This window comes from Micropterus salmoides, unplaced genomic scaffold (genome assembly GCF_014851395.1).
Source record: "Micropterus salmoides isolate LMB-PRFRI ecotype aquatic unplaced genomic scaffold, ASM1485139v1 Ms_hic_scaffold_20, whole genome shotgun sequence".
Taxonomy (NCBI): domain Eukaryota; kingdom Metazoa; phylum Chordata; class Actinopteri; order Centrarchiformes; family Centrarchidae; genus Micropterus; species Micropterus salmoides.
The window spans coordinates 28,042,267-28,067,486 of NW_024041151.1; the positions used below are offsets into that span (position 1 = coordinate 28,042,267).

General features: G+C 40.2%; 1 protein-coding gene across 1 annotated transcript in view; it reads right to left on the reverse strand.

Annotated features, from left to right (window-relative positions):
• Positions 1 to 4,180: 4,180 nt before the first annotated feature.
• atp8b1 (ATPase phospholipid transporting 8B1) overlaps positions 4,181 to 25,220 on the reverse strand; it is a 37,599-nt gene continuing 16,559 nt past the window's right edge. Inside the window, exons 4-30 of the mRNA XM_038733521.1 lie at positions 24,898 to 25,011; positions 24,696 to 24,794; positions 23,019 to 23,080; positions 22,575 to 22,647; positions 22,149 to 22,219; positions 21,447 to 21,529; positions 20,676 to 20,834; positions 20,137 to 20,225; positions 18,462 to 18,652; positions 16,797 to 16,881; positions 15,899 to 16,022; positions 15,078 to 15,121; positions 14,418 to 14,574; positions 14,004 to 14,192; positions 12,892 to 13,004; positions 12,600 to 12,764; positions 12,132 to 12,243; positions 10,816 to 10,891; positions 9,091 to 9,220; positions 8,805 to 8,933; positions 8,541 to 8,697; positions 8,215 to 8,438; positions 8,012 to 8,095; positions 7,191 to 7,436; positions 6,695 to 6,833; positions 6,112 to 6,242; positions 4,181 to 5,891 (exon numbers count right to left, since the gene is read on the reverse strand). Coding sequence (XP_038589449.1) covers positions 5,658 to 5,891; positions 6,112 to 6,242; positions 6,695 to 6,833; positions 7,191 to 7,436; positions 8,012 to 8,095; positions 8,215 to 8,438; positions 8,541 to 8,697; positions 8,805 to 8,933; positions 9,091 to 9,220; positions 10,816 to 10,891; positions 12,132 to 12,243; positions 12,600 to 12,764; positions 12,892 to 13,004; positions 14,004 to 14,192; positions 14,418 to 14,574; positions 15,078 to 15,121; positions 15,899 to 16,022; positions 16,797 to 16,881; positions 18,462 to 18,652; positions 20,137 to 20,225; positions 20,676 to 20,834; positions 21,447 to 21,529; positions 22,149 to 22,219; positions 22,575 to 22,647; positions 23,019 to 23,080; positions 24,696 to 24,794; positions 24,898 to 25,011 — 3,480 coding nt within the window. The 3' untranslated portion in view covers positions 4,181 to 5,657. The remainder of the gene's footprint in view (positions 5,892 to 6,111; positions 6,243 to 6,694; positions 6,834 to 7,190; positions 7,437 to 8,011; positions 8,096 to 8,214; positions 8,439 to 8,540; positions 8,698 to 8,804; positions 8,934 to 9,090; positions 9,221 to 10,815; positions 10,892 to 12,131; positions 12,244 to 12,599; positions 12,765 to 12,891; positions 13,005 to 14,003; positions 14,193 to 14,417; positions 14,575 to 15,077; positions 15,122 to 15,898; positions 16,023 to 16,796; positions 16,882 to 18,461; positions 18,653 to 20,136; positions 20,226 to 20,675; positions 20,835 to 21,446; positions 21,530 to 22,148; positions 22,220 to 22,574; positions 22,648 to 23,018; positions 23,081 to 24,695; positions 24,795 to 24,897; positions 25,012 to 25,220) is intronic.

Consider the following 25,220-nt stretch of genomic DNA (forward strand, 5'->3'; position numbering starts at 1 on the left):
CCCAGTAAGCCACATAGTAGCTAAATGGAATTCAGCCATTGTTGATTATTTAGGCTACACATGTGCTTTTCCTAGTGACATGTCAAAATATATTCAGTGTTGATTTATTTTTCTCATCTGTTTAGGACAGTTAATTTAATTTAATTAATTTAATTTAATCAGTTCATTGTGTCGTCTTTTTGCAAGCCAGTATCACAATAGCTGCCTTCACCGCTTGTATTTTTTTTTTTACACTGTGGCCTGTTTGTTGAATTCTAAACCTTGTCAAATTGATCCCTAGGAAACATGTTTTTTTGCAAGAAGTGAAGACGATTGTAAAAGCTATTTGTAGCTACAGTGTCATGACTGTAATGAAACATACTTGTTTTGTGGAACCTGTTTAACCTGAGTTTTGAAAATTGGGATAGAAGAAATGACACTCATTTTAAGCAGCAGTCAGAGCATTTATATCATAGGTAGGAATCAACGCGGACTTCATGGCACCTTTCAGGTCAGACTTTGAGACTGTCCTACCACTTAAAATGACAACAACAGTCGTTACAGCAAAAGTTCTCTAGTTGTCGTAGCAATGGCTCTTGTCCATCAGGAGCAAATGAGGAAGTCAGGTGACATTATAGAGCCACAATAATAAAGTCCACAGATGGAGGAGTTCAGGGTGGGTGAGTCAACAAATCACCTTTTTGACCATTGTGAGGACAACATCCAGGAACTCAGTGCACTGCAACTGTCAGTGTGAACATACTTGTGCACTTAAACTAGCAAGTGTAAGTACGGCAGAATGCAAATTGAGACAGCCCAAAATTTAATTACTTTGAAAACATTATGTCACGGGTTTGGGTTGGGTAGGTGTGTTTTGTGTTTGTTTCTGTGTTCATTCCCTGCCCTTGTGTTTGCTCTTCTCTGTAGAATGTGTTACTTTGGTCATTTGTTTATTAGTTCATTAGTGTTTTCTGGTCTTGTTTTACTGTCTCTTTGTTTTTGATGTCTGTGTTATGTTTCATTTTGTGACATTATTCCTTGAGTGTTTCAGTTAGCTTTACTTCCTGTTTTAGTTTGTAGTTAGTCTGCCCTAGTGTCTCTCTTCATGTTTTTCTTCCTGAGCCTGTCCTTGATTGTCTTAGTGGTTTCACCTGTGTGTAATTTAGTTTAGTTTAGATATTTAATGACCACAATGAGTGAGGACCTCGTTTGTAGTCCAGCCTTTACTTCCTTTACTTGTGATGTCACAATGAAAACGTGCCATAAAGCTTGCCAAGCGGCTAGCGGGGTCAGGCACGCCCTCAAACCAAGCTAGTCTGAGCGGAGGCCCTTTGGTTTTCCATTGTAGAAATAGTAGTAGAGTCGAGTCTATCGATTTTCGCTATGGTAGCATTTTTCGGCAAGGCAGCATAGATTGTCAGAACACCTGCAACAGTTCAAGGTTTAGTCCTGATGGTAAGATGTGGAACAATGATGTTGTGTGGTTGTGGACTTGAGAGTAACTTACAGGTGCTGGTCATATAATTAGAATATCATCAAAAAGTTGATTTATTTCAGTAATTCCATTCAAAAAGTGAAACTTGTATAATGTGTACATTCATTCCACACAGACAGATATATTTCAAGCGGTCATTCCTTTTAATTTTGATGATTATAACTGACAACTAATGAAAACTCCAAAATCAGTATCTCAGAAAATTAGAATATTGTGAAAAGGTTCAATATTGAAGACACCTGGTGCCACACTCTAATCAGCTAATTAACTCAAAACACCTGCAAAGGCCTTTAAATGGTCTCTCAGTCTAGTTCTGTAGGCTGCACAATCATGGGGAAGACTGCTGACTTGACAGCTGTCCAAAAGACGACCATTGACACCTTGCACAAGGAGGGCAAGACACAAAAGGTCATTGCTAAAGAGGCTGGCTGTTCACAGAGCTCTGTGTCCAAGCACATTAATAGAGAGGCGAAGGGAAGGAAAAGATGTGGTAGAAAAAAAGTGTACAAGCGTAAAATAGGGATAACCGCACCCTGGAGAGGATTGTGAAACAAAACCCATTCAAAAATGTGGGGGAGATTCACAAAGAGTGGACTGCAGCTGGAGTCAGTGCTTCAAGAACCACCACGCACAGACGTATGCAAGACATGGGTTTCAGCTGTCACATTCGTTGTGTCAAGCCACTCTTGAACAAGACACGGCGTCAGAAGCGTCTCGTCTGGGCTAAAGACAAAAAGGACTGGACTGCTGCTGAGTGGTCCAAAGTTATGACGTGTTAAATTTTGCATTTCTTTTGGAAATCAAGATCCCAGAGTCTGGAGGAAGAGAGGAGAGGCACAGAATCCACGTTGCTTGAAGTCCAGTGTAAAGTTTCCAATGGTGGTTTGGGGTGCCATGTCATCTGCTGGTGTTGATCCACTGTGTTTTCTGAGGTCCAAGGTCAACGCAACCGTCTATCAGGAAGTTGTAGAGCACTTCATGCTTCCTGCTGCTGACCAACTTTATGGAGATGCAGATTTCATTTTCCAACAGGACTTGGCACCTGCGCACACAGTGCCAAAGCAACCAGTACCTGGTTTAAGGACCATGGTATCCCTGTTCTTAATTGGCCAGCAAACTCGCCTGACCTTTACCCTATAGAAAATCTATGGGGTATTGTGAAGAGGAAGATGCGATAAGCCAGACCCAACAATGCAGAAGAGCTGAAGGCCACTATCAGAGCAACCTGGGCTCTCATCACACCTGAGCAGTGCCACAGACTGATGGACTCCATGCCACGCCGCATTGCTGCAGTGATTCAGGCAAAAGTGGCCCCAACGAAGTATTGAGTGCTGTACATGCTCATAATTTTCATGTTCATACTTTTCAGTTGGCCAACATTTCTAAAAATCTTTTTTTTGTATTGGTCTTAAGTAATAATCTAATTTTCAGAGATTTAGATGAATTTGGGATTTTCATTAGTTGTCAGTTTTAATCATCACAATTAAATGAAATAAACATTTGAAATATATCAGTCTGTGTGTAATGAATGAATATAATATCTAAGTTTCACTTTTTGAATGGAATTACTGAAATAAATGATGATATTCTAATTATATGACCAGCACCTGTATACCATCTGCTAGGTTATGGTCGCAGTCTGAAGTGGCTTTGACACACTACCTTGTTTCTTACGACCCGCCCTTTTCTGCTTCTGATTGGCTAGTAGTCCTTACATGGGAACTGCGCATGTGCAACTCCCAACAAAGATTTTGTACAAGTAAGATTCATCACTCTGTAGCTCAAGAGCGGAACGTACAACACACAGGGTGAAAAGAGGAGCTGCAGCAATGTGCAATATGAGGAAAAATATGGTGTTTTTTGAAAATTAAACCATGTAAACCTGTTCTGGTATAACCCCTAAATACGATTTTGAACCTGAAAATGAGCATAATACCATCTCTTGAATGTCTCAACCAAAGGACAGCATCTCCTACAGCACAGTGTACCTATCACTGCATTGGGATCTTATTATTGGGACCAGAGAGAAGACCGTCCCCTACTGGCCCACCAACACCTCTTCCAGCAGCAATTTAGTTTTCACAGATGGCTACCATCACGTGGTGAAAAAGAACACAAGTTACTGCATTTATCCATACAAAAACAGTAATACTGGTGGTGACCCAATTAAGTGGAGTGCAACCGCCACTACGATGCTTTATTCCCTTTGACAGCCGTCTATGTTAGACAGTCGTTAATTTTTACAAATCTATACAAATCTTTTGTGAAATATCCACTGTTCTGTTTGACTGTTAAATCAGTAGTTCCTTTCATGGTTTCCGTTTTTTTTGACAGGACTTTTGAAATGTAGACATGGATAATACAGATCGGGCACTTACAAGCACCCTGAAATGGAATGTTTGACTTTGTGCATTACGGATTTGGTACCTACAGGCATGTGCTGATATCCATGCCTACAGGAGGTATGGATCTACAAGCACTCTGGAAGGGAATGTTTGTACATTCTTGAATGGAAAATGTTGCACTCTGGAACGGAATGTGCATTCTGGATGTTGATCCAGCTGGGATGTTGCTCTTTATAAGCTCTATTAAATTTACATCAACTTTTAATTTTAGCCTGACCAAATCATGTTAAATTTGAATCAACACAATTACAAGTTACATAATGTGACAGGCACAAATCACCACAATAAAATAAACACTTTATTCAGATTGCTAAATGTGCCCTTAGCTTTTATTAACAACCACATGATAAAATTGCATCATATGACAGAGACCAAACTGTTGCTTGTACAATCAACAACAATCCTCATCTACTGTCTTCATTCATTCGGTAATAAAAAAGACATTTCCTGTATACAGTAACACTAGCATGAAAGGGATACAGTAACAGTCAGGAATCTGTCAGTTTTGGCTTAGCACTACTTAGCGGATATGCTAAATAGGATTATAGGACTGAAAAAAACAAACATTTTCTTTGGGTTCGTTGTAAACAACCAGAGACAGACAGACCTCATTATTTATGACTTATGACTGAAGGAACACACAAGTTAAACAGTATGCCATTCTTTTCTTTCCCAAGACAAAATCAAATGAACATAACCCACAACCTCCTTGCGGTGTTTCTTCCCCAATTTGCATAATTTAAATTAAGTGCTCCTTCTTAATTTACATTATGCCAATTGTCAAACTACAGCTCCTTACAGGTTCCCTACAGAATGTGTTTACAGTATCTTAGGAGAAAAAAAGAACAAAAGGTGAGGTATAGAACAAATATTAGGTTTCATGTTTGAAGTATGTATTTAAAAGATTTCAATGTTGAACAAAGTTGAAGTCCCTCAAATTAGTAACCACAATTCTCTGTCTAGGGGCTATATATTTGATACAGTACAGGGGAAAAGATCACTATTTACAACTTATTTTTAAATTAAGACAATTTATAACATCTGACCCACCTTGCATAATATCCCACCATTATTTATAATAAAACATTAAAAGAAGATACCTTGATATGTTTAGCTTTAGACTATTGTTTTAAAGTGAAGAAAAATCTCTTTATTTGCATCTCAACTGACGGAAATAAAACTAACAAATGATTTCACGTATCTACGGAACAACTTGACTGGGATATAAGTGTTTTACATTTCAAGCCCATATCAAGTGCTCCACAGACACTGGGCTAAAACAGTGAATGTCAAAGTATCCTATTAAACAATGTTTTAGCTCTGCATTCAGTGTTAAGCTAAATGACAAAATGACTAAAAATAAGACTTTTATTTAAAAACTCCTGAGTTAAACAACATTGTCAGTCACACAGTTGCTGCATGACCTCAAACTACGGTATTGCCCCCCTCCCCCATTGGCTTTTGGAAGAGTTTGTGCATAGAGGAGGAACGGGAAGCAGTGAGTTTAGGGTCAAACTACAACACTACTGGTGCTAACTCAAGCCTCTTTTTCATTTTTAAAAATTCAGCAACTTTAGGAGCCATTTTCTTTTATCATCTTCTAAGCAACACCCCAAAGAAAGAGGTCCGCTTCAACTCCGACCAGGCTGTTATGAGCAGAGATTCCGATGTTGATAATGTGAGCAGTGACTCCACAGATAGTCAACAAACAAACAGCTCCTTGTGCTTCATATTTACAGTCCCTCTGGCAACAGTTTTGCTCTCCTGCTCAGCCCCCATCAGATGTTTTCAGCCTCTGCATGGGGCACCTCCCTGATGGCGTTTTGGAGTCGGCCACGGGCCGGCGGGCGGCTCCGAATGCTCTGCCCAGACGAGATGAGGTCGGCATAGCCACGGGAGTGAGAGAAGGCATAGCCGGAGCGGCGGGACTGCCGGCCCCGAACGAAAGTTGGCTTCCTTTTCCTTTCCTCCTTTTCCAACTCCATCTCGTACTTCTTCCTGTTTCTCTGAACCTGAGGGATGATGGGAAATAAGCAGGTAACATTAGAGAAACACTGTTGCATTGTTTTTTTTTTTTTTTATCTTATGGGAAAAGAGGAGGTATGGGATTTGTATACTATAACCATTTGCCTTTTTTGACATAATAAAAAAAATTGACATAAGAACTAGATCTATCTATGATTATTCAGTCCCAGGAGCAGATTGGTAGTTTGCAGAGCAGAGGTCTCTCACCTTGTCTCCTACAGAGGGCCAGATGGTTTTATGGAGGAACTGGACGCAGATGACTGGAAGCAGGCTGATGCCCACAGTCAGGATGATGGTTAACCAGAGGTAAGGCTGACGCAGAGCATTTGACGCTACACCTACGAACACAAAACCCACATGTTAAGAGAGTAGTGAAGAGGGCGGGGTTTGATGTTGTGTTTAACAATCCCCACGTAGACAAGACACTAAACCCCAAATTTCTCTCGATGGTTGGTGGGATCCTGTGTGGTGAGTGTGTGTATGAATTGAAATAAAAATAAAAAACTGATGAAGGCAGAGTTGAGCATCGTTGAACCAAGATAAGTTATAGATTTTGGACAATTGCAGTTCGTGAATAGTGAATTGTCCAGGAAACTCTTGGGTGTCTGTGTTTGGGAACACTGAGGTTTTAAATAAAAAGGAAACCCAAGTTGCTAATTTACAGTGACAAAAAAGTACACGTTACTCTCTGCAGCTCTCAAATCCAGCTCAGAGTGGTTAGGAGAAGAGACTGTACAGCCAGACATGCCAGCTGACTGTGTCACTCTGTGGTGAATGGTTGGCAACTGACCAGTGAAGGTGAAATATGAGGGGAAGATGACATGGATCCCAGCACTGTGGAGGTCAAACATGATGCCAAAGTAAATGGCTATGCTGCCCAAAACCGCAAAGCAGTTGACGAAAGTCCAGTAGGAGGTCTCCAGAGAGATCTGCCAAACAGGAGGTGGAGCAGAAGTCAGCAGGTTGTTCAAATAAAACACAGTTCCAGTTTACCTTGTATATTTTCTTTTTTAGTAGAAATGTATTCTCTGCATTTAAACTGCCCTAAGTATTGTGAGCAGTACCAAGACCTACTGGCTGGCAAATTAACCTAACATACATGTTTTAATGAACACTTCCACTGAGGGAAATGTAGCAAATGTTAATGAATCCGATTCAAATCAGCATGTTAATGTTAGCATACTAGCAGGTTCTCATCAGATAGTTTTAACATGCCAGACATGGCTGCTAGACACAAGCCCCCCCTCCCCATCCCAACAATTAAACACTAGTAGTGTGCGGCTCACCTGTAGGTTAACTGTAAAGACGAGTGATGAGGCAAGGACGACAGCAAAGGACTGGTAGTCGGACGGGGCTTCACCGTCCTGCCCCATGGTCTGCAGGAAGGCTCCATAGGGGATGAAGAAGATGGTGAGCGAGACAAAGATGCCATGGAACAAGCTGATGAAGAAGTTCTTGTAGTTGAACAAAGCCCCTTGCTGGCCAGGCACGTAGAGCTTGGGGAATTTCAAGCTCAGTTTGTCGTTAACATCCTGCAGCAGGAGAAGGGGGAGGAAGCGGAGGGGCTTAATTAACAGTTCTGCATGAGTTTTATCTTTTCTCTTATTGAGCAATAGAGGATGGAACCGATTTCCAAACCTGTATTACAATGCATTTTGAGTTTCCATTTTTGTTTAATTGACAGAAATAATGGAACAAACAGAGGGTAGAAGTTCTGGATCGGATTTTTGGTACCACTACTTAAAGTGCCAGAGTGATAACAATTATAATGAAAACAAGACTATATCTCAGTAATAGTTACTTAAATCTGTAAAAATAAGCCTTTGTTAAAGAACACTTTAGATTTAAGAAAATGTAAAGAATGATAAAAGATAAAAATTGGTCAAATTCCACCACCTGAGAAGTGCCATATGCCTTTATTTTGATCAGGTCATTTTGATCAACCTGTGTCTTATATCCTGTACATAAGCCTTCACATTAACCTGTGAAATTTACACTGTACCAACTACTTTGCTATGAATTTGCAGAATTAAAAAAAAAACAACAAAACAAAAAAAAAAAAAAACAGTTGACCGAGACCCTCCTCTACTTCAAATCCTATTTTTACCTGGTCAAGAAGGCCAACTAGTAGAACCGGTAAGCTACTGTAACAGAGATTGTAGAGAGTGATGAACCAGTCTTCATAGGCAACCTGCAGACAGGAAAACAATTATTCAGTATCTGGTGGTGAGAGTAATCAGACATATAGGGATGAGGTTATACTATGTCCGCCTGACCAGGCAGATGAGGAAATGCGTATGTGCCACGGACCTGTGCGGAGTATCCGCTGAAGAAGGAATACCAGAAATGGACCAGTGTGAAGGCGAAGTTCTTGAAGAAGAAGTAACGGAGGAACTTGCACATTCGGATGTAGGACCAGCGTCCGTGCACCAGCAGGAGGCGCTCGAGGTAACGGAACTGAGCAAAGGCGTAGTCGCTGGACATGACGGCCTGCATCCCCTCCTGACCACTGATACCAACACCGATGTCTGCAGCTAGAGGAACAGAGGTTGGGGAGGAGATTAGAGTAGATTTGCGGTAATGTGTTATATGTGAATGTGTCCTTCAATGTGAGGAGAGCTCATTCATGTCCTTACTCTTGATCATGTTGACGTCATTGGCTCCGTCTCCGATGGACAGAGTCACAGCTTTCTTGTACTTCTTCACCAAACTCACCACGTTGGCCTTCTGCTTGGGTGTCACACGACAGCAGATGACCGCCTCGCACTCACAGGCCATGTCCACAAAGTCAATCTGTAGAGACATTTCACCATGTTTGCTTTAATGTAAGCCATCATGGGATGCACTGTCCGTACAATAATCTCTCACTTATCTTAAACGTTTCATTCATTTCGTTGTACCTGTCTCATCTCCTTCTCCTTGTCGTCCATCGGCTGTCCATCCTGAGGATTGCTGGGAGGAGGCCGCTTTCCCAGACGACGTAGACGCAGACGACGACGCTTCTTCTTCTTTTCATACAGAATCTCATTCTGAGAAAAGAAAACGGAATAAATCCTCATTTCCTACCAGCTATTATGGTAGATAGTTGACACTTTTCCCATGGCTGTATTCTAAATACTATAACTTTAGTATTTAGTTGTCATTTGTCATCATTTTAATACAGTGGTAATCTTGAATGGAACTCACCAGCCATCCTCCAGTGATGATGAGGGCGTTTTTGCCTGGCTCGGTGAAGAAAGGCTCGGCAGGTTTCCTTCTGCCTCGGACAGATGGGGGCTCGTTTCTCCTGTTGCTCTGACGAATCCTCAGCTTCTCACTGGAAACACCGAAACAGACAAAACACAATATGACTTAGATCCTTGTGAACTGTTGAAACCAACGTATTTGATGCTCCTCTTTTCACCATGTCTTGAAGGATTCGTTTTAGCTATGGAGTGATACATCTTGTCTCTAAATCTTTGTTGGGAGTTGCACATGCGCAGTTCCTAGTTAAGGACTACTAGCCAATCAGAAGCAGAGAAGGGCGGGTCAGTGAGAAGCCAGTAAACAGCTTCGATTCAGCTGTACATGTTGCCGACCAGCTTGGCAACATGAACTAGAGCAAACAAACGCGCTGTTTTCAAGCAGCTCAGTTTTCTGTGGGAGATGGGAACTTCCTTTGGGCTGGAATTTGGGATTTTTCAATTTGCAAACCTATTACATGCACAAAAAAGGTATATAACTAAAAAGCCAAAAAGTATAATACCACCTCTTTAAGTCATGTAGAGAGGGGCAGGTAGATTGACTAGTGATTAAATACAAATACAGTTTTGTTTTACCAAGAGCTAGGGCTGTGCAAGATGACGATATGTTTGAAGATAGAAAAAAAAAAAAAAGTTGTTACATATTATGCTCCATGACTTATTTAGTTGTATCAGAAATCACACACTTTAACAGAAATATTTTTCCTCATTTGGATGATGCTATGTAGGCAGAAAATTTGCATGATGGCAACACAAACATAGGAGTGTGAATGCAACACAGAACGGAGTAATTCTGAACAGGAGATGGACTCCAAACAGCCAAGACAAAACGAGGAGCTGGTACGTAAAAGCAGGGCTCCTTCTGTTACATGGATTTGGTTTGGTATGAGAGGTGTGACGTAAACCTGAAAACTGTACATCGCAAATTATGCCACAGGCCTCACAAGTCTCAAACAAAACTAACCTCTTTCTGACTAACTCTTGTGATATGTACAGTATCTCACAAAAGTGAGTACACCCCTCACATCTTAATTGTAAATATTTGATTATATATTTTCATGTGACAACACTGAAGAAATGACACTTTACTACAATGTAAAGTAGTGAGTGTACAGCTTGTAGAACAGTGTAAATTTGCTGTCCCCTCAAAATAACACATCACACAGCCATTAATGTCTAAACTGCTGGCAACAAAAGTGAGTACACCCCTAAGTGAAAATGTCCAAATTGGGCCCAATTAGCCATTTTCCAAAGAACGGCTGCTCTACATAAAGAGGGCCGAGGCTATAAGAAGATCGCCAACACCCTGAAACTGAGTTGCAGCACGGTGGCCAAGACCATACAGCGGTTCAACAGGACAGGTTCCACTCAGAACAGGCCTCGCCATGGTCGACCAAAGAAGTTGAGTGCACGTGCTCAGCATCATATCCAGAGGTTAGGGAGGAATGATCACAGCGATCACACTTAATATCCAACACACATTTGCCACGTGAGTATTGTATCACATTATTATTTTACCTTTTCTTTGAATGAGAAAGAATCTGCTCTTTCATTCGACATTACATCGATGGAAAAGGGGAATCTTTCTGACACAACTTGAACATTAGTTGATCTTAAGAGTTTTAAATTCTAGTGCTGTTATAGGGCATCACATTTTAAATCAACTCACTTGACGTCTTCTCCATAGTGGATCTGCATGTCGTCTGTCAAAAGTGAACAAGAATATCCGATGTTCTCTGCCGTTTCTGAGAAAAAGATAAAACACATTGAAGTAAGTGGCGAAAACATGACAAATCTTTTTAATTATAGGCGTTAACAGCAGCAGGACAATGTTCTGATCAGATGCTGATGCCAATTAAATGGGACTTAAAGCAAAAACTTCGCTGCAGAAAGAATTTCCAGTATTCACTTCCTACAGTACATACCAAATTGGAGGAAGAAGCAGCTGCTAAACTAACTATTTTAACCTCGTCCATCAACAGTAACATTCATTTTAGGGCGCTTTCACACCCGCCTCATTTAGTTCGGTTGAATCGGACTAGAGTTTGTTTCCCCTCTTGGGGCGGTTCGTTTGGGCAGGTGTGAATGCAGCAATCACACTCGGGTGCGCACCAAACAAGCGTATGCTTCAAACGAACTCTGGTGCGGTTCGCTTGTGGTGTGAAAGCAAACGAACCAAACACAGAATTTTAGATGTGATCTGAGCATTATTTCTCAAGCTAAACCACTAATCAATCCATCGTCTGACCGAAATGCGTTCAGCGATCTTATAATTGATCTGTATAACCCACTATGTTTATGAAAATCATTTTATAAAAAGGTATAGCCTACTTGTCAGCATGGGTATTATCCTTGAATATTGGTTAAAAGCTATTACTAAAGGAGGCCAAGTAGTACTACTCTGTTCACCCTGTCAGTTCATTAAGTCCATAAAACATGTGACAGCGATACCACAGTATACTATAGGCTAATAAGCCCTGAATTATTACTATACAAGTCCTGTTTTTAAGTTATTATTCATAATCTGCTGTCTAAAATTACTAATCATGCTTATAATAAAATACTTTGTGAGCTCTTTGCGATACAGATCAGAAGCGTTAAAGTCTTGCAGAAACTTCTGCCAGTCACCGGAGTTTGATTTCCCCACATGGGTCCTGATGAAAGCTGTCCAATCAACAAGTTACCTGTACGTGTGTTTAATGTCATGGTTACTTCTCTGGTTTGTTTGTAAAAATGCAGTGTGAACATGAACCGGACCAGAACTAAAATGCAACAGTATAATTTTTTTCCACTTGGTCCGGACCAAATGAACTGAACTACAGGTTTAAAAGCACCCTTAGATAGTCGGTCCAGTTTTATGTATTTTTAAGAGGCAGTTTCATCCAACAATATACTTTAACCTATACAGCATGTTGCTGTATAGGTTATTTTTAGTACAGGTCAACTAACAGTATGACTCCTCTCTGTAGCCTGAGGTGATGGTACCTTTCTTATCTCCGGTCAGGATCCAGATCTTGATGTCGGCCTTGGCCAGTGTGGCGATGGTCTCTGGAACGCCTTCCTGCAATTTGTCCTCAATGGCTGTTGCCCCAATCAGCTGGACAGAGGGATAACAGGTTGTTAGATGTGGCTGACAGATCATTGATTTAACTTTCATAGAATTTCAGCAAAAAACGCCCAGACTGTTAGTGAAGGGTAAAGAGCCTCAAACTGTTTTTCAGCTGGATTTTTAAAAGGTTGTGGCTGCTGCCAAAGGACACCATGGCACATTTTACTGACTTTTCTGGTGTTGAGGATAAAAAGTTAAAAAGGCAAACGGATAATCAGATTTGAGCAGTGTGCTTCTACTCTAACCGGTTTTCTCAGTGTTGCCCCCACTTTCCCAACGAAAACTCAAATTTTGTTAGGAATGAAGGTCCATTCTTGATTCATTTGTCATGATTTTCCTCTCACCATCAGGTTGCTCTCGATCTGCTCGTACACACGGTCGAGGGCACCCTCTCTATCGACCATGGTCACCTGGGCTTCTTTGTGTTTCATGGACCAGTTGTTGTACTCTTCTGCGCTGAGGTCTTTGTAACACAAGCACAGCGTCCTCAAGGTCGCGTTGGCAAAGATCTGAAGCACAAAACACAGACCGCGTTTCCTTCCACAGGAACAAGAGAAAAACAGCTGCAGACGTGCATGTCATCGTTTCTGTCTTCATGCCAACAGTGTAAATGAGAATAAAGCAATGTGAACTCACATCCAGAGCTTCCTGGGTGGCTTCTTTATGTCTGGAGTTGGGGGAAAGTCGCTCATAGATGACTGTGTCAGCTCCTTTACAGTAGAGACGAATGCGACCATCAGGAAACTTCACTGAGAGAGAAGGGACAGTAGGACAGAGGATGAGAGGTCACTATTGTGTAAGTCACAAGTCTTTAGCTTTGAATATACATTCCAGAGTCAAGACCAGCCCTAAACTTTGTGTTTCAAGTTGTCAACTGGTGCACGCTGCCAAACGCACCTTTGCCTCCTACTAAGGCAACATGCTGTTAGATTCATTGGCGTTAACGTCCTGTCCTACATTTTTTGATTTTGTCAAGTCTTAGGTCAGCAGTTATTTGATGCTTTAATTCATGATTAACATCTGAGCCCTGCTTGCAATTAAGACGGCTGGGTGAATACTGCGGCTCCAACCTTGATCACCAATCCCCAGTGCAAGACCCAGAATATGTGGCATTAGTTTTGTATAGTGGGAGGAAGTGGAGAAGCGTCATCCATCTTTATGTAAAGTCTATGGTTCCTACTGAAGAATAACTAAGGTATAATATAAACAGATCTCAAATATTTAGTTGTATGTGGGGTTAAGTCTAAATAATCTACAGTGTTTGTATTCATAGTAACGAAGGAACATTTCATTCAGCACAACAGAGTGGGTCACCGTCGTGTTTTTAATAGTTTTTGGACTTATGGCGCTCTAAGGCACAGAGGACGAGATATACCCACAGACTGTATAAAATAAGCTACCAGGCTTTGGATATATAGACAATGTTAGTACTGTGGGTTCCGTTAAGTGCTGGTCTTAGAATTTTAAGGAAGTAAGATTATTGCCAGACTTAACCTGTATTCATTTTCAAGTATGTTTTTATATTTAGTTTTATGAAACATTTTGATTTCGAGTTTGTGTGAATTGACTGCAGCTCCCTTGTAGATATGTTATCGTTGGTCAAGCTTTATGTAATAGGTTTTCAGCAGCTAGCATGTCACTTATTTTCTTCTTCTTCTTCTTATAATTAATGTAAACAACAAATAACCAGCAATGATGTGTTTTGTATGGGCAATTGTATGTGTGTGTGTGTGTCTGTGCACTCGTACAGATGATAGACATGCGCTTGCGGTCGGAGTTGAAGTCGAGCAGCGCCAACATTTCGTAGGTGGTCTCCTGCTCCATCTCCTTGATGGTGATTGTGTCCTGCGTACGAGACAGAAACACATAGCCGAAGTTCCTGGCTGCCGTCACCAGAGCACCCTCATCGGGAGACGCTGCCTGGTACACCAGATCACCTGAGAGAAACACATGAACCCATATATGAAGAGGTCATGCCTCCTGTTCTCTTTTAAAGTAAAGGATCTTCCTACACAGTTTTTATTCAGTCCTCTTTAGGGGATGTTAGGGTTAATTGGCAGGTGCTGCAGCCTATCACAGTTAGCCATGGTGGTTGCTTTTTACCTATCCCACCTTAGTTCCACTCAGGCTTCCCTTTTGCCAAAACAAGATTTTAGGATTACCGTCTTTGTGCTCCACCATGACGGTGTGGCAGAGGGACAGCAGTTTGAAGAACTCTGAAACATCTTTATCCTTCCTGGATCGGATGCAGGCAACCAGGGAATGATCCATGAACGTGAACTTTCTGTCAGCGTACTGGTTCCAGCTCCAATCCACCGACTAACATGAAAACAAAAATGAAAATGTTGGGTTTTTTTTTTTTTTTTTTTTAAAGTTAGTAATTATTCTGTTGACTTACACTTTAACAAAATTATAAACGCAACACTTTTGTTTTTGCCCCCATTCGTCATGAGCTGAACTCAAAGATCTAAGACTTTCTCTATGTACACAAAAGGCCTATTTCTCTCAAATATTGTTCAAATCTGTGTTAGTGAGCACCTCCTTGCTGAAATAATCCATCCAACTCACAGGTGTGGCATATCAAGATGTTGATCAGACAGCATGGGTATTGCACAGGTGTGCCTTAGGCTGGCCACAATAAAAGACCACTCCAAAATGTTACTACTAATGTTTCTACTATAGACTGTATGGAAGACATGACATTTATACAAATTAACTACACTGAACAAAATTATAAACCAAACACTTTTGTTGCATTTATAATTTTGTTCAGTGTAGTTAACTGATCAAAATCTGAAAAGTAAGTCCATTTGATATTTTACCTTTCCTCTGTCCAGCGCCACTCCCTCAGCAGTGGTCGGGTCACCTGTGGAAAGGACAGCAAAAACTTGGAATGACAAACTACAGATTTACAGTACAGGGTACAGCAAGTTATAGCTATAACCAATCTACATTTGTTCTGCATTCGATTTTTCTTTCTGTCCTTTGTAAAGCACTTTGTAACTGTATCTGACTTTGTCTGTGCTGTAGTCTGACAGCCATTTCTCTTTGTAGATTTTATTTAATCTGTATTTCTGCTCTTATCCAAGTCGCACTTCTTTCTGTAGCAGTGCACCAGTTTCCCCAAAGGGATCATTAAAGGTTTTTTTTTTTTTTTTTTTTTGATTTCTGATAACACAATGCTGTCAACAGGTATTGGCAGACTGAACATACAAACCCTTTAGTTCCTGCAAACTGGTTGCATGTGTATAAAATCGATTTCATGTAAAAATCCTCCATATTAGTCAACAGTATGTCTGACATTTTTGGCATCAATAAGACACTGAGACAATAACAAATTGTCACTGCAATAATAGGCAGCAGGTGTCACTCATGTGCTTTCTTTGTCCTCTTTACCTCCACAACTACCTTTTAATGGTTCCCTTCCTGTATCTTTCCATTTTTCCCTCACAGGTTATTTCAAACATTTTACATCTTTGAGTAAGGCACTAATGCTGCCACATTTAGCGTCTCAGTTTTTCTTGGCTCAGGTACCTCAGTTAAGGTTAATATGGGTTGACAAAACTACTAAAACAGTTCCAATACATTTGGAGCAGATATTTTATTTATTTTCATGTTAGAGTGAACTAAAGCGGAGCAGTACCGTAGGTGCGTCCAGCAATGCTGCACTTCTTGAACTGCATGATGTTCTGTGTCAGGGTTCCCGTCTTGTCGGAGAAGATGTACTCGATCTGACCCAGCTGCTCGTTTAGGGTGGTGGTTCGAGCCTGCACAGGGGCAAGAATTGATTTAATAAAAAAAAACTGCAGAATAATGCAGATTGAAATTTATCACTGAACTTTGGTCACATGATAATAAGCACCTGAATAAATAGAAAAACTCAAGACTGTTGAAAGCTCTGGATTAGGTGGACCTTGAGTTAAGATTATTTTGTCAGAAAAGGGGGAAATGTTTTGTTCTCCCTTTCTTTTAGCTGTAAAAAGTTAGATCCTTTGAAATAAATAGATTGTTGATTATGACATGCACTATTTCTGGTAATACATTAGAACATTTTAACAAACTGTATCATCATCAGTGTAGGATGTGCAGTAAGAAAAAAAAAAAAAAGCATGAATATGAACTTTTAAAATACTGATTAAGGCATTCTCTCTTGCCTAAATGCATTGGGAGTACATGAAGTACTCCTAAAGTTTCAAGAAAATAGAACATAAAACAGCATCTTATGTAAAAGACCATCTGCAATATCTGCCATTATGTTACATTATGTACTGTATCTGTATTTTTCTGTGTATCACTGTATATTTAAAACTCTGTAAAATAGAAATATCATTGCAATATACTGGCAAATAACCTGCAGGTGTTGTCATCCTTACATGAATTATACCTGATGAAGGAAGTCTAACATTTAGCTCTCTTTCTCTTACCTGCAAATTATAATAAATCTGTGCATAGGGTGTTTGATGTATGTTAGTTTTGTCATAAAGTCAAGAAGATTACAATAAGTAGTAATAAAATTTTTTTTTAAAGTAGTAATAATGTACCTTAGATGGTGTGTCTTTCTCTGGGAAATACATCTGCAGATCCCAGTTGATGAACCTACTCTGGCCCAGACGAATCGCCTCCACGCTGAACACAAAGCAGACAAACAGGAAATTAAGTTTTAGTTTGACAGTTATCTGTTGGAGGCAGAGCTGCTCCTTGACCACTGCATGTGAATGTGACAATAAACCCAACTTGTAACGAGCTAATGCTGCTCTTCCAAAACCCTTATAAACGCAGATGCTGTCTTTTCCAAACTGCCAGAAGAAGGAAACATTAACTTCTCTAAGCCACGTCGCTGACATCTTTCCCTTTATTAACATTATTAGTCAGAGGTGGGTAGAGTAGCCACAAAAATTTTACTCAAATAAAAGAAAAAGTGGTCATCAAAATAACTGCTAGTAAGAGTGTAGGAGTACAAATGCATTTACTGAAAAGTTTACTTGGGTGTCTTTTTCTCCCCAAGTCTTTTATTTTATATGGATGTGACTGGAATTATTTCACTTACTTAAAGGTAAAGAAGCAAACATACACTGGTATTTATTTGTGATGAAAGGAAAAGTCATCATTTCCTGATTAGATAACCCTAACCACATTTAGAGCGGGACAGTTTTTCCAGTGTGAACACAAAATACTACATTGAGATTATAGTCTGTTAGGTACGTAAAGTTTGTTTAAATATATAAATTATTTTTTGTTTCATAAAATAAATTATTTAGCAAATCAAATTAGGATATAAAGCTGTGATGTTTTTTAAAATAATTTACTGCCCATTAAATCCAGGTGTGTTCATTTCTTCACGTTTACCTGAGGAAGATCATCTGTGGTTGAAGCATATCAGACACAGACACATCCACGTGAAATGTAGTTTGTCTTTTTTGTAGTTTGTCTCTCTTCATCAGGCTAAACCGACGAGCATCCCTAGTTACATATTAGCATTACCTCAACAGATACTGCTCTGTCAGTAAAGTCACTCACTTCACAACCGGAGCCCTCTGCACCAACAAGGTCTCATCCCAGTGCTTCCCGGACAAAACGTCGGTATCGGATGACGACCATGCTGGCTGTACAGCGCACTAAATCATCATCTATAAATATTAGCTGCTAGCGCTTTTTGTAGGCTGTACAACCATGCTGTAGCTCCAGCCATTATTCTGCTCTGAACAGAGTCATGTTGATGCTTGACAAAGCACTTGGAATGCAGCAGATCAGGAATGCAAAATAAATAAATGCATGCCTTTGCTATTTTAAATGAACCAGGAACATGATACACAACAAGAACAGGGGGACTGGAATAAGACCATCATTGGACAAACAAATAAGTAGAAAAAAAAAAGAACATTAAACTATCCCTTTCCATTTCACCCATGTCTTTGTGTAGTCATAGTATTCTGTAGATTGACAGATGGCCTATTAAAAAGCCAGTAGTAGGAGGGTTTCTCTGAAGCCAGCATTTACTAATAATGACGTTTACTTGCAGCCATAAAGATCCTCAGGAGATCAATATCACTTTTACACAAACTTTGGACCTACCTTCCAGAAACAAGGAAGAGAAGTGTGACATCAATACTTAAACCGAGCATTCCTTCACGCTAGCACTCCCAGTTTCACCCAGAAAGGCTGAATATGTGGACAAGACCCAAAAATGTGGGTAATGTTTTACTGACCTGACATAAAGCGAAATGGGCACCATGGTGTTGAGGACAATGATGTATCCCCAGAAGGTGAGGAAGCCTCTGTAGGTGGAGTTCTGGTCAAGGCCGTCAAACAGATACCAGGCCTTAGAGCCGATCGACTCGTACCAGAAGGTGTGACCGATGGCCAGCCCTGCCGCCACCAGGATTAGCAGCACAAAGATCTACAGGGAGGGGGAACAGAAACACAGTTCTTCACTGGGTGACTAAGAAAAAGTATTATTAATTAAAACATTTTATAATAACCTGTTATTTAAAAAAGTGAATTTAATGTCTGACAGGGAGACTCCCGCATGCTACATTTTATGATTACCTCTGTTTGAACATTTGTGTGCACAGGGATGGCAACAACAATTTCAAAGTCAATACAGACCAGCGGTCGGCAATAGGTGGCTCGCAGGCCAAATAACAGCCAGCAATAATATCTGGTCGGTGGCCAGATTACTTTGATAGCGGCAAAAAAAACAAACAAAAAAAACATTATAGTGGCTGGTGCTAAAACAGATCTCAGTCATGAAAGCATAACTTACTCACATAATCACTTCCTCTTAAGTGATTGTGGCTACAAAATAAAAGCACAAGAGCATCTTTGCAGCAGTACTTTATGTCTTGTTTAATTGAGAGCTTTAACTTTAAAAAGCTCTGAAGGAAATTTAAGAGAGTCTCTGGCTTGCTTGACACACTTCTGAAAAATCAGCCATTGATCGGATTCCCCTGAATGACAAACGCAGGAATCTCCTCTGCCTGAAGATACTGGGGAAATGAAAATAAGCATCCATTGGTTATTGGTTATGTCGCCGGGGAGGCACACACTCCACACTAAATTGTGAACATGTAAATCAATGTCTTCAGTATCAATTTGTTGAAAAGGGAGAAAAACTACTGACTGAGCTAAACAGGCACGCAGTAAATGACGGATTATAAATTTAACAAAATTGGCCTGATGGCAGACTTATTTGCCGACCCCTGATATAGACTATAGATAGCAGTTTAGTAAAATCAAAAAAGGTTGCACAGTATTTATGAGATCTGAAGAAATATAGCTTGTGAAGAGGAATTAAACCGATTATAAAATCATTCATTAAAAATATTTATTCTGCCAAATGATTTAAGGTTTAATAAGAATAAATTGTGTGTGCTGAAATCATTACCTGTGCAAAATTGTGTGACAGGCTGTGGCAGCGGATTATTGTTATTGTCAGCGGTCAATAAAATCCCTTTCCCATTGACTTTGCTGTACTTAGCTAATTAGCCAATTGCAGTACAGTCTTGTGCCATCGGTAGGCCACGCTCACATGGTACTGAGGAGGTAGTTAAACAGTGTTTCCCCACATTTAGACTTGGTACATTTTGCGACCCACTTTGGCATTTTGCAGAGAAACACAGAGAAAGTTGTTTTCTTATTCCGTAACAGAACGCTGACATGGTGGATATTTTACAAGCACGGACCGAGCAACAGTGAACACACCAGTGTAGATGTCATTCGTTAGCTACCACTTTGGTTTGATTTTGCGTGTGGGGAAATGAGAACTGAAGGGAAAGGGAGTAGTTTTAAGTAGAAAGTAAACACTAAAACAAGGTGGAGAATGAAGTACATTTTAATGGTGAAATAAGCTAGTAGAAAACCCTGACTCTGACTCAAACTTACTGTGTAAACCATGTAGTTCATCAGCTCATCAATTTTGGTCCTCTTGAACCTCGTCTTCCCCCCATTCTTCATGATTTTGGTGTCGGCTCCTACGGCAAACATTTGAAAATGGTGAATTCTAGCCATTGCTACTGGTCCTTACTGGTAACCAGTCATCAATAATACTGTCAGAATATATTGGCAAATGCCCAAAGGATACATCCTCACATGTCTTGTTTTGTTGGACCAACAACCCAAAGTTATTCAATTTACCATCATACCAGATGAAGATGGTAATTTACATTTATTCATTTAGCTGACGCTTTTATCCAAAGCTATACATGTCAGAGGTCGCACTATCGTCTATGTGCCATCACCACCCCCCACAATTAATCAACTGTTGCAGATTAATTATCTAAGACATTAACTGATTAACCATTTCAGGGATATTTGTTATGTGTTGTTTTTTTTTTTAAAGACTAGCTTTAAAATAAGCTTTGAATGGTTCTGCAGTGACATCATCTCATGTGGAGCAGTGATGCAGTGGAGGGTTCACACACCTGCAAAGATGACAAGCCCGTGAGTCTCCTCTGTGTTTCTGATGGTGCAGCCTCGGAGCAGCATGTTGTCCAGGTCCAAAGGGTAGCGCTTCGTCTGCCACAGCATCGTCCCTGTGAATTTGTCCAGGCGGTTGTTTGGCTCCTCGCACTCGATCAGGGCTTCAGGAGAAATGAATGGTACACAAGGAGGGCTTTCATTCAAGTCACAAAAGTAAAAACTATTCAAATTAGAAGCGTTCTTCTCTGTGCAGCATGTATTAGTTCTGTATCTTTCATGACAGTCTGTCATTAGTAAAGTAAAGATGAAAATCAGGGTTAACCCTTAACCCTCTGACCTCTACTGACCACCCTCTGCCACAGCGCTTTAAATTCCCTTCAACTACAGTGGCTTGTACTTGAACACTTCAGTCACATTATCAGGTTTATCTTATTTATTTAATTGCACAGTGGAAATTATTCTATCACCTTACCTTAATGTTAACTGATGATTTTTTGAAGTGAAAAATACCCCTATAACAAATACAGTTTCTATTTCTTTAAGAAGTAAAACACAAAGACTACCAGACCTTACCTGAAACTAAAAATTAACTCATGTTCACATTACATAATCTAAACACGCTTAATTCTTATCTGTGCCTGCTGCTGTTATCAGAGTCAGTGTGTGATATTATTTAATCACTGGTTCTATGTATTAATTACTTTTGTTTGTTTTGTCTGTTTGAGTGATTAAAAGCAAATAAACGTAGGCTTGCAGTTGTGAACCATGCTTACCATCAAACTCAGCCAGCTGACGTTCCTCCTGCAGTCTCTCATCAGTCACACGGAGTCCCATCCTAAATTTCAGGTTGGTCTCCCTGTAGAGGAAAGGAAACGTACAGAAAGGAGGACTGAAAACCAAGCACTAAGGGACAGCAGAGCAGACACAGTTAAACAGTTTGGAAAGAGGAGTTTCTGCACATGTTGAGGGTGACTTGGCCAGCCTGGATAAATAAAGCTTATTTATGAAAACAAATGAGTTCTTAATTCATTCTCTGATACCAGTTACATGCCTCCAAGCTCTGAAAAACACAAAGAAAGGTGAGAGTGATCTCGGTTTCAGTTTAGTTACCATTTATTGTAAAAATAAAAGGCATTTCATTTGGGCAGGCCAGTCTGTTTGATTTCAAGGCGTTTCTCACTTACTCAAAGAATATACACTGGTCACATGGCCGAGCTTGTTTAGCTCTTGGCAAAAGCTCTTCACACATTTACTCTCCTCTTATCAGTGAGTAATTTGTTGACTGAACGCTTGAGAAATCTACAGCTCAAACAAAAACTTATCAGAGCAAAGAGAGCAGCTCCAGCGGCGACTCTGTACAAAATGCAGTTCCTTATTTCAAAACTAAGTGTGTATAACACTGAATTATGATAAAGATCACAGTTTGTTTGTTTTTTTGGTGGCAGAAAGTACATTTAAAAAGTGAAGATTCTTACCCGTCGAGCTCAGCCGTTTCTACATAGCACAGGCTGTTTGGGTTGGAGCTGGATAACAGCAGGATGTCCGCCTGAAGAAAATAAATTTAAATATTAAAAATGTGAAATGCATCAACTTACTGACCATGAAACTAAATAAACATACAGCAGTTACCCATGTTACTGCTCACTAGCTAGGCTACATCAGAACACCCACCCGTCCTGTAACAACTGATAAATTTACCATAAAATATACTGAAAATAATAAGCTTACGAACATTTGAAAGTAAACTACAAGAATTTCCTCAAATCTTGCATGTCAGTTATGTATTTTGTGGATGCAGGAGAAACCTTCATGGTGGTTTTCACCCACTGGGTCAGTTTGAAACGACAGGTCACACATGCCCATTTAAACAATCTCTAATTATGCAGGCTAAATCATCCCACCGGAATGAAGTCATTCTTCTTCAGACGAACCACATCTCCAACTTTGATGTTCCTCCACTTTGACTCCTGAAACCTGAAGCAGAGAGGACCAATCACAGTTTTTATACGTATTTCCATGCCATCACTTTATAATGACATACCAAGACAAGAAAGAATGTACAGTGTGTGCCAGTAAGTGAACACTGGCACACACTGTACAAGAACAAACCTCACATTCAACACAAAATATGTTTTGATATACGCCAGGTGTTAAAGCAGATCCTATTTCAGAAGGCTATATAAAATGCTACAAAAAAAAAAATTCTTTCTTGGTTAATTTGTCAGTATCTAAACATGTTGACAGGACTTTGGCATACTCCCAGTTCTCAAAACTGTGCCAGTTAAATACAGTGAATATCTTGGTTTATTAAATCAAAGCAAATAGAAAATTAACTGTGTTCTGACCTGCCGTCAAGCAGGACCTCGCACTTCCTGTTGTTGACCTCCTTGTCCATCCTGTGACGGGCCTGGAAGAACAAAAAAATAAATAAAAAAAATGTATATATATAAAAAAATAAAAGGTCAGAGCAAACCAGATAACATTTAAATATGTGGCATATGTAACATGGTAGCCGCTGCCATCAGTGCTTGAATGTGTGCGAATGGAATGAATTTGACATGTAGTGCAAGGCGGCAAGAGAGGTGGAAAGACTAGAAAGCACCTTCACAAGTACAGTTAGTTGGCAGCCGAAATAGCTCAATTTTTTTTTGCTGTTCCAAAAAATTATCTGATCTGCGGCTCAAAACCGTGATATGAGTTTTGTGATCCATTGCACCCCTGAGTACGGTCCATATAATCACGTGACAATATACTATAGCTTTAATAGTAATTTAATTTATCTTTGCATTAAGCTTTAAAACTTGGGGGAAAAAAACTATCAAAAAATCTGCCTCTCAAAATCCAGTATTGGTAAGGCTCCAAAAGGTATTCCCATGTGCACTAGCTTCATTCAAACTGTCTGGTAGAAAACTTCCCTTAAATTACTGCATACCACCATTTTCTCATAGTTCTATGACTGAATGATCAGTAGAACCGTAGAATAAAACGTGAGCTTGAAGTACTTACAAAAACATCTAACAGAATTCGGGTTTCTTTTGTCAGAGCTTTCAACAAACTCTTACAATAGATTCCACCTGTAGTGGATTTAGCACTAGTGGTGTGACGAGATCTCGTGCCACTGTCTCGCGAGACTCGCGCAATTGACATTTTACACATGCTGTCAGTCAAGCCACGCATTTATTTTCTCACGTTGTGAAATACAAATGTATAACTGATAAGACACGCGGAGCTAATCAACTCCGCCCTGCTGATGCCACACGGCGTACACCCTGACAGTAATCAACCGCACCACTCGCGCTGTGAGTCCAGACAGCTGAGATGAGTGGTAACGTAACTGGTAGAGTTTTACAACATAAACATCTGTTTTGGACAGCGAGCTGCACTTTATCAGAGCTGATGAATTAAATGTGGATTTGTGGTGAGATTTCTGTCTGATCAAGTGTTTCAGTTACTTTCAGTTGCACATGCAGTCTCAAACTGCGTGGGTCCAATGGTCTGAACAGGATAACATTACTTCCAGCACATTAATAATGTAATGCACAGCAGAGTAAAGGGCACGTAGACTTCTTATCAAATGATAATGTTATTCTCTTATGACTTTCTTGACATGTAAGAGAACACATGAGAGATTCTGAAGGTGCACAAGTTTTGAACATGAGCAGAAAATCAGCTGAAACACAGAAGCTATTAAAGTCCAGGAGTTTCTAACTTAAAAGAAAAAAACCTATTTAAAGAGGTTACTTCCCCAAAATTAAGCCCCTTTTCCACTGTACGGTAGTTTTCGGAGTTGAGGAGCTCCGCAAGTGACGGCGGGGGAAGCCTGCGGCAACCCGAGTGAGGAGCTCGCGAGTGGTGGGGGGGACTCACATTTGGCGACACATAAGGGGACAAACACACGTCCCCAATAAATCATGTAAATCATTACATTTCTGAGAGACTGACACTTGGTTTGCGGTTACGGTAGGTTTAGGCATGTAGTGGTTATGGCAAGTGTGTGCGTGGTCAAGAGACAGAAGTCCTACCAGATCGTCCACCAGGTCTTTGATAGCAGTGACTCCCAGCACCACGACCAGAGGAATCAGAGTGGTGTACCAGGGCAGAGTGGTAATTTGTGGAATAATCTAGAAAAACAGACAAACTGTTTATGGCACTTATTGGGCCTTGTTTTTTATAACACTGTATATCAAAAGACTGCTTTTTTTCCTCCTTTTTTTAAAGACATACCTGTAGGATGAGCAGGGCCAGAAAATACAGGTTGGCAGCTCTCTTAAACTGCTCATACAGGTTCAAGGGCAGGAAGGTGAGAACATTGTACTTGTACGTCTTTATGGCATTTCCCTGCAGAGGACAAACAAATAGCAGACAATGATGAGCCCAAAGTTAGTTAGTATTTGGTCCTGTGCTGTTAAAGTGCAGAACATATGCACCCCGGGGGGTGATCTGTTCACTGGTCATTATGACTGCTATTCATCCAGTCAAAACAGTTGCGTAACGCCACATGGGGCTCTGGAGGAGGTTCTGAGAATCTAACCCAGATTATGTCATAG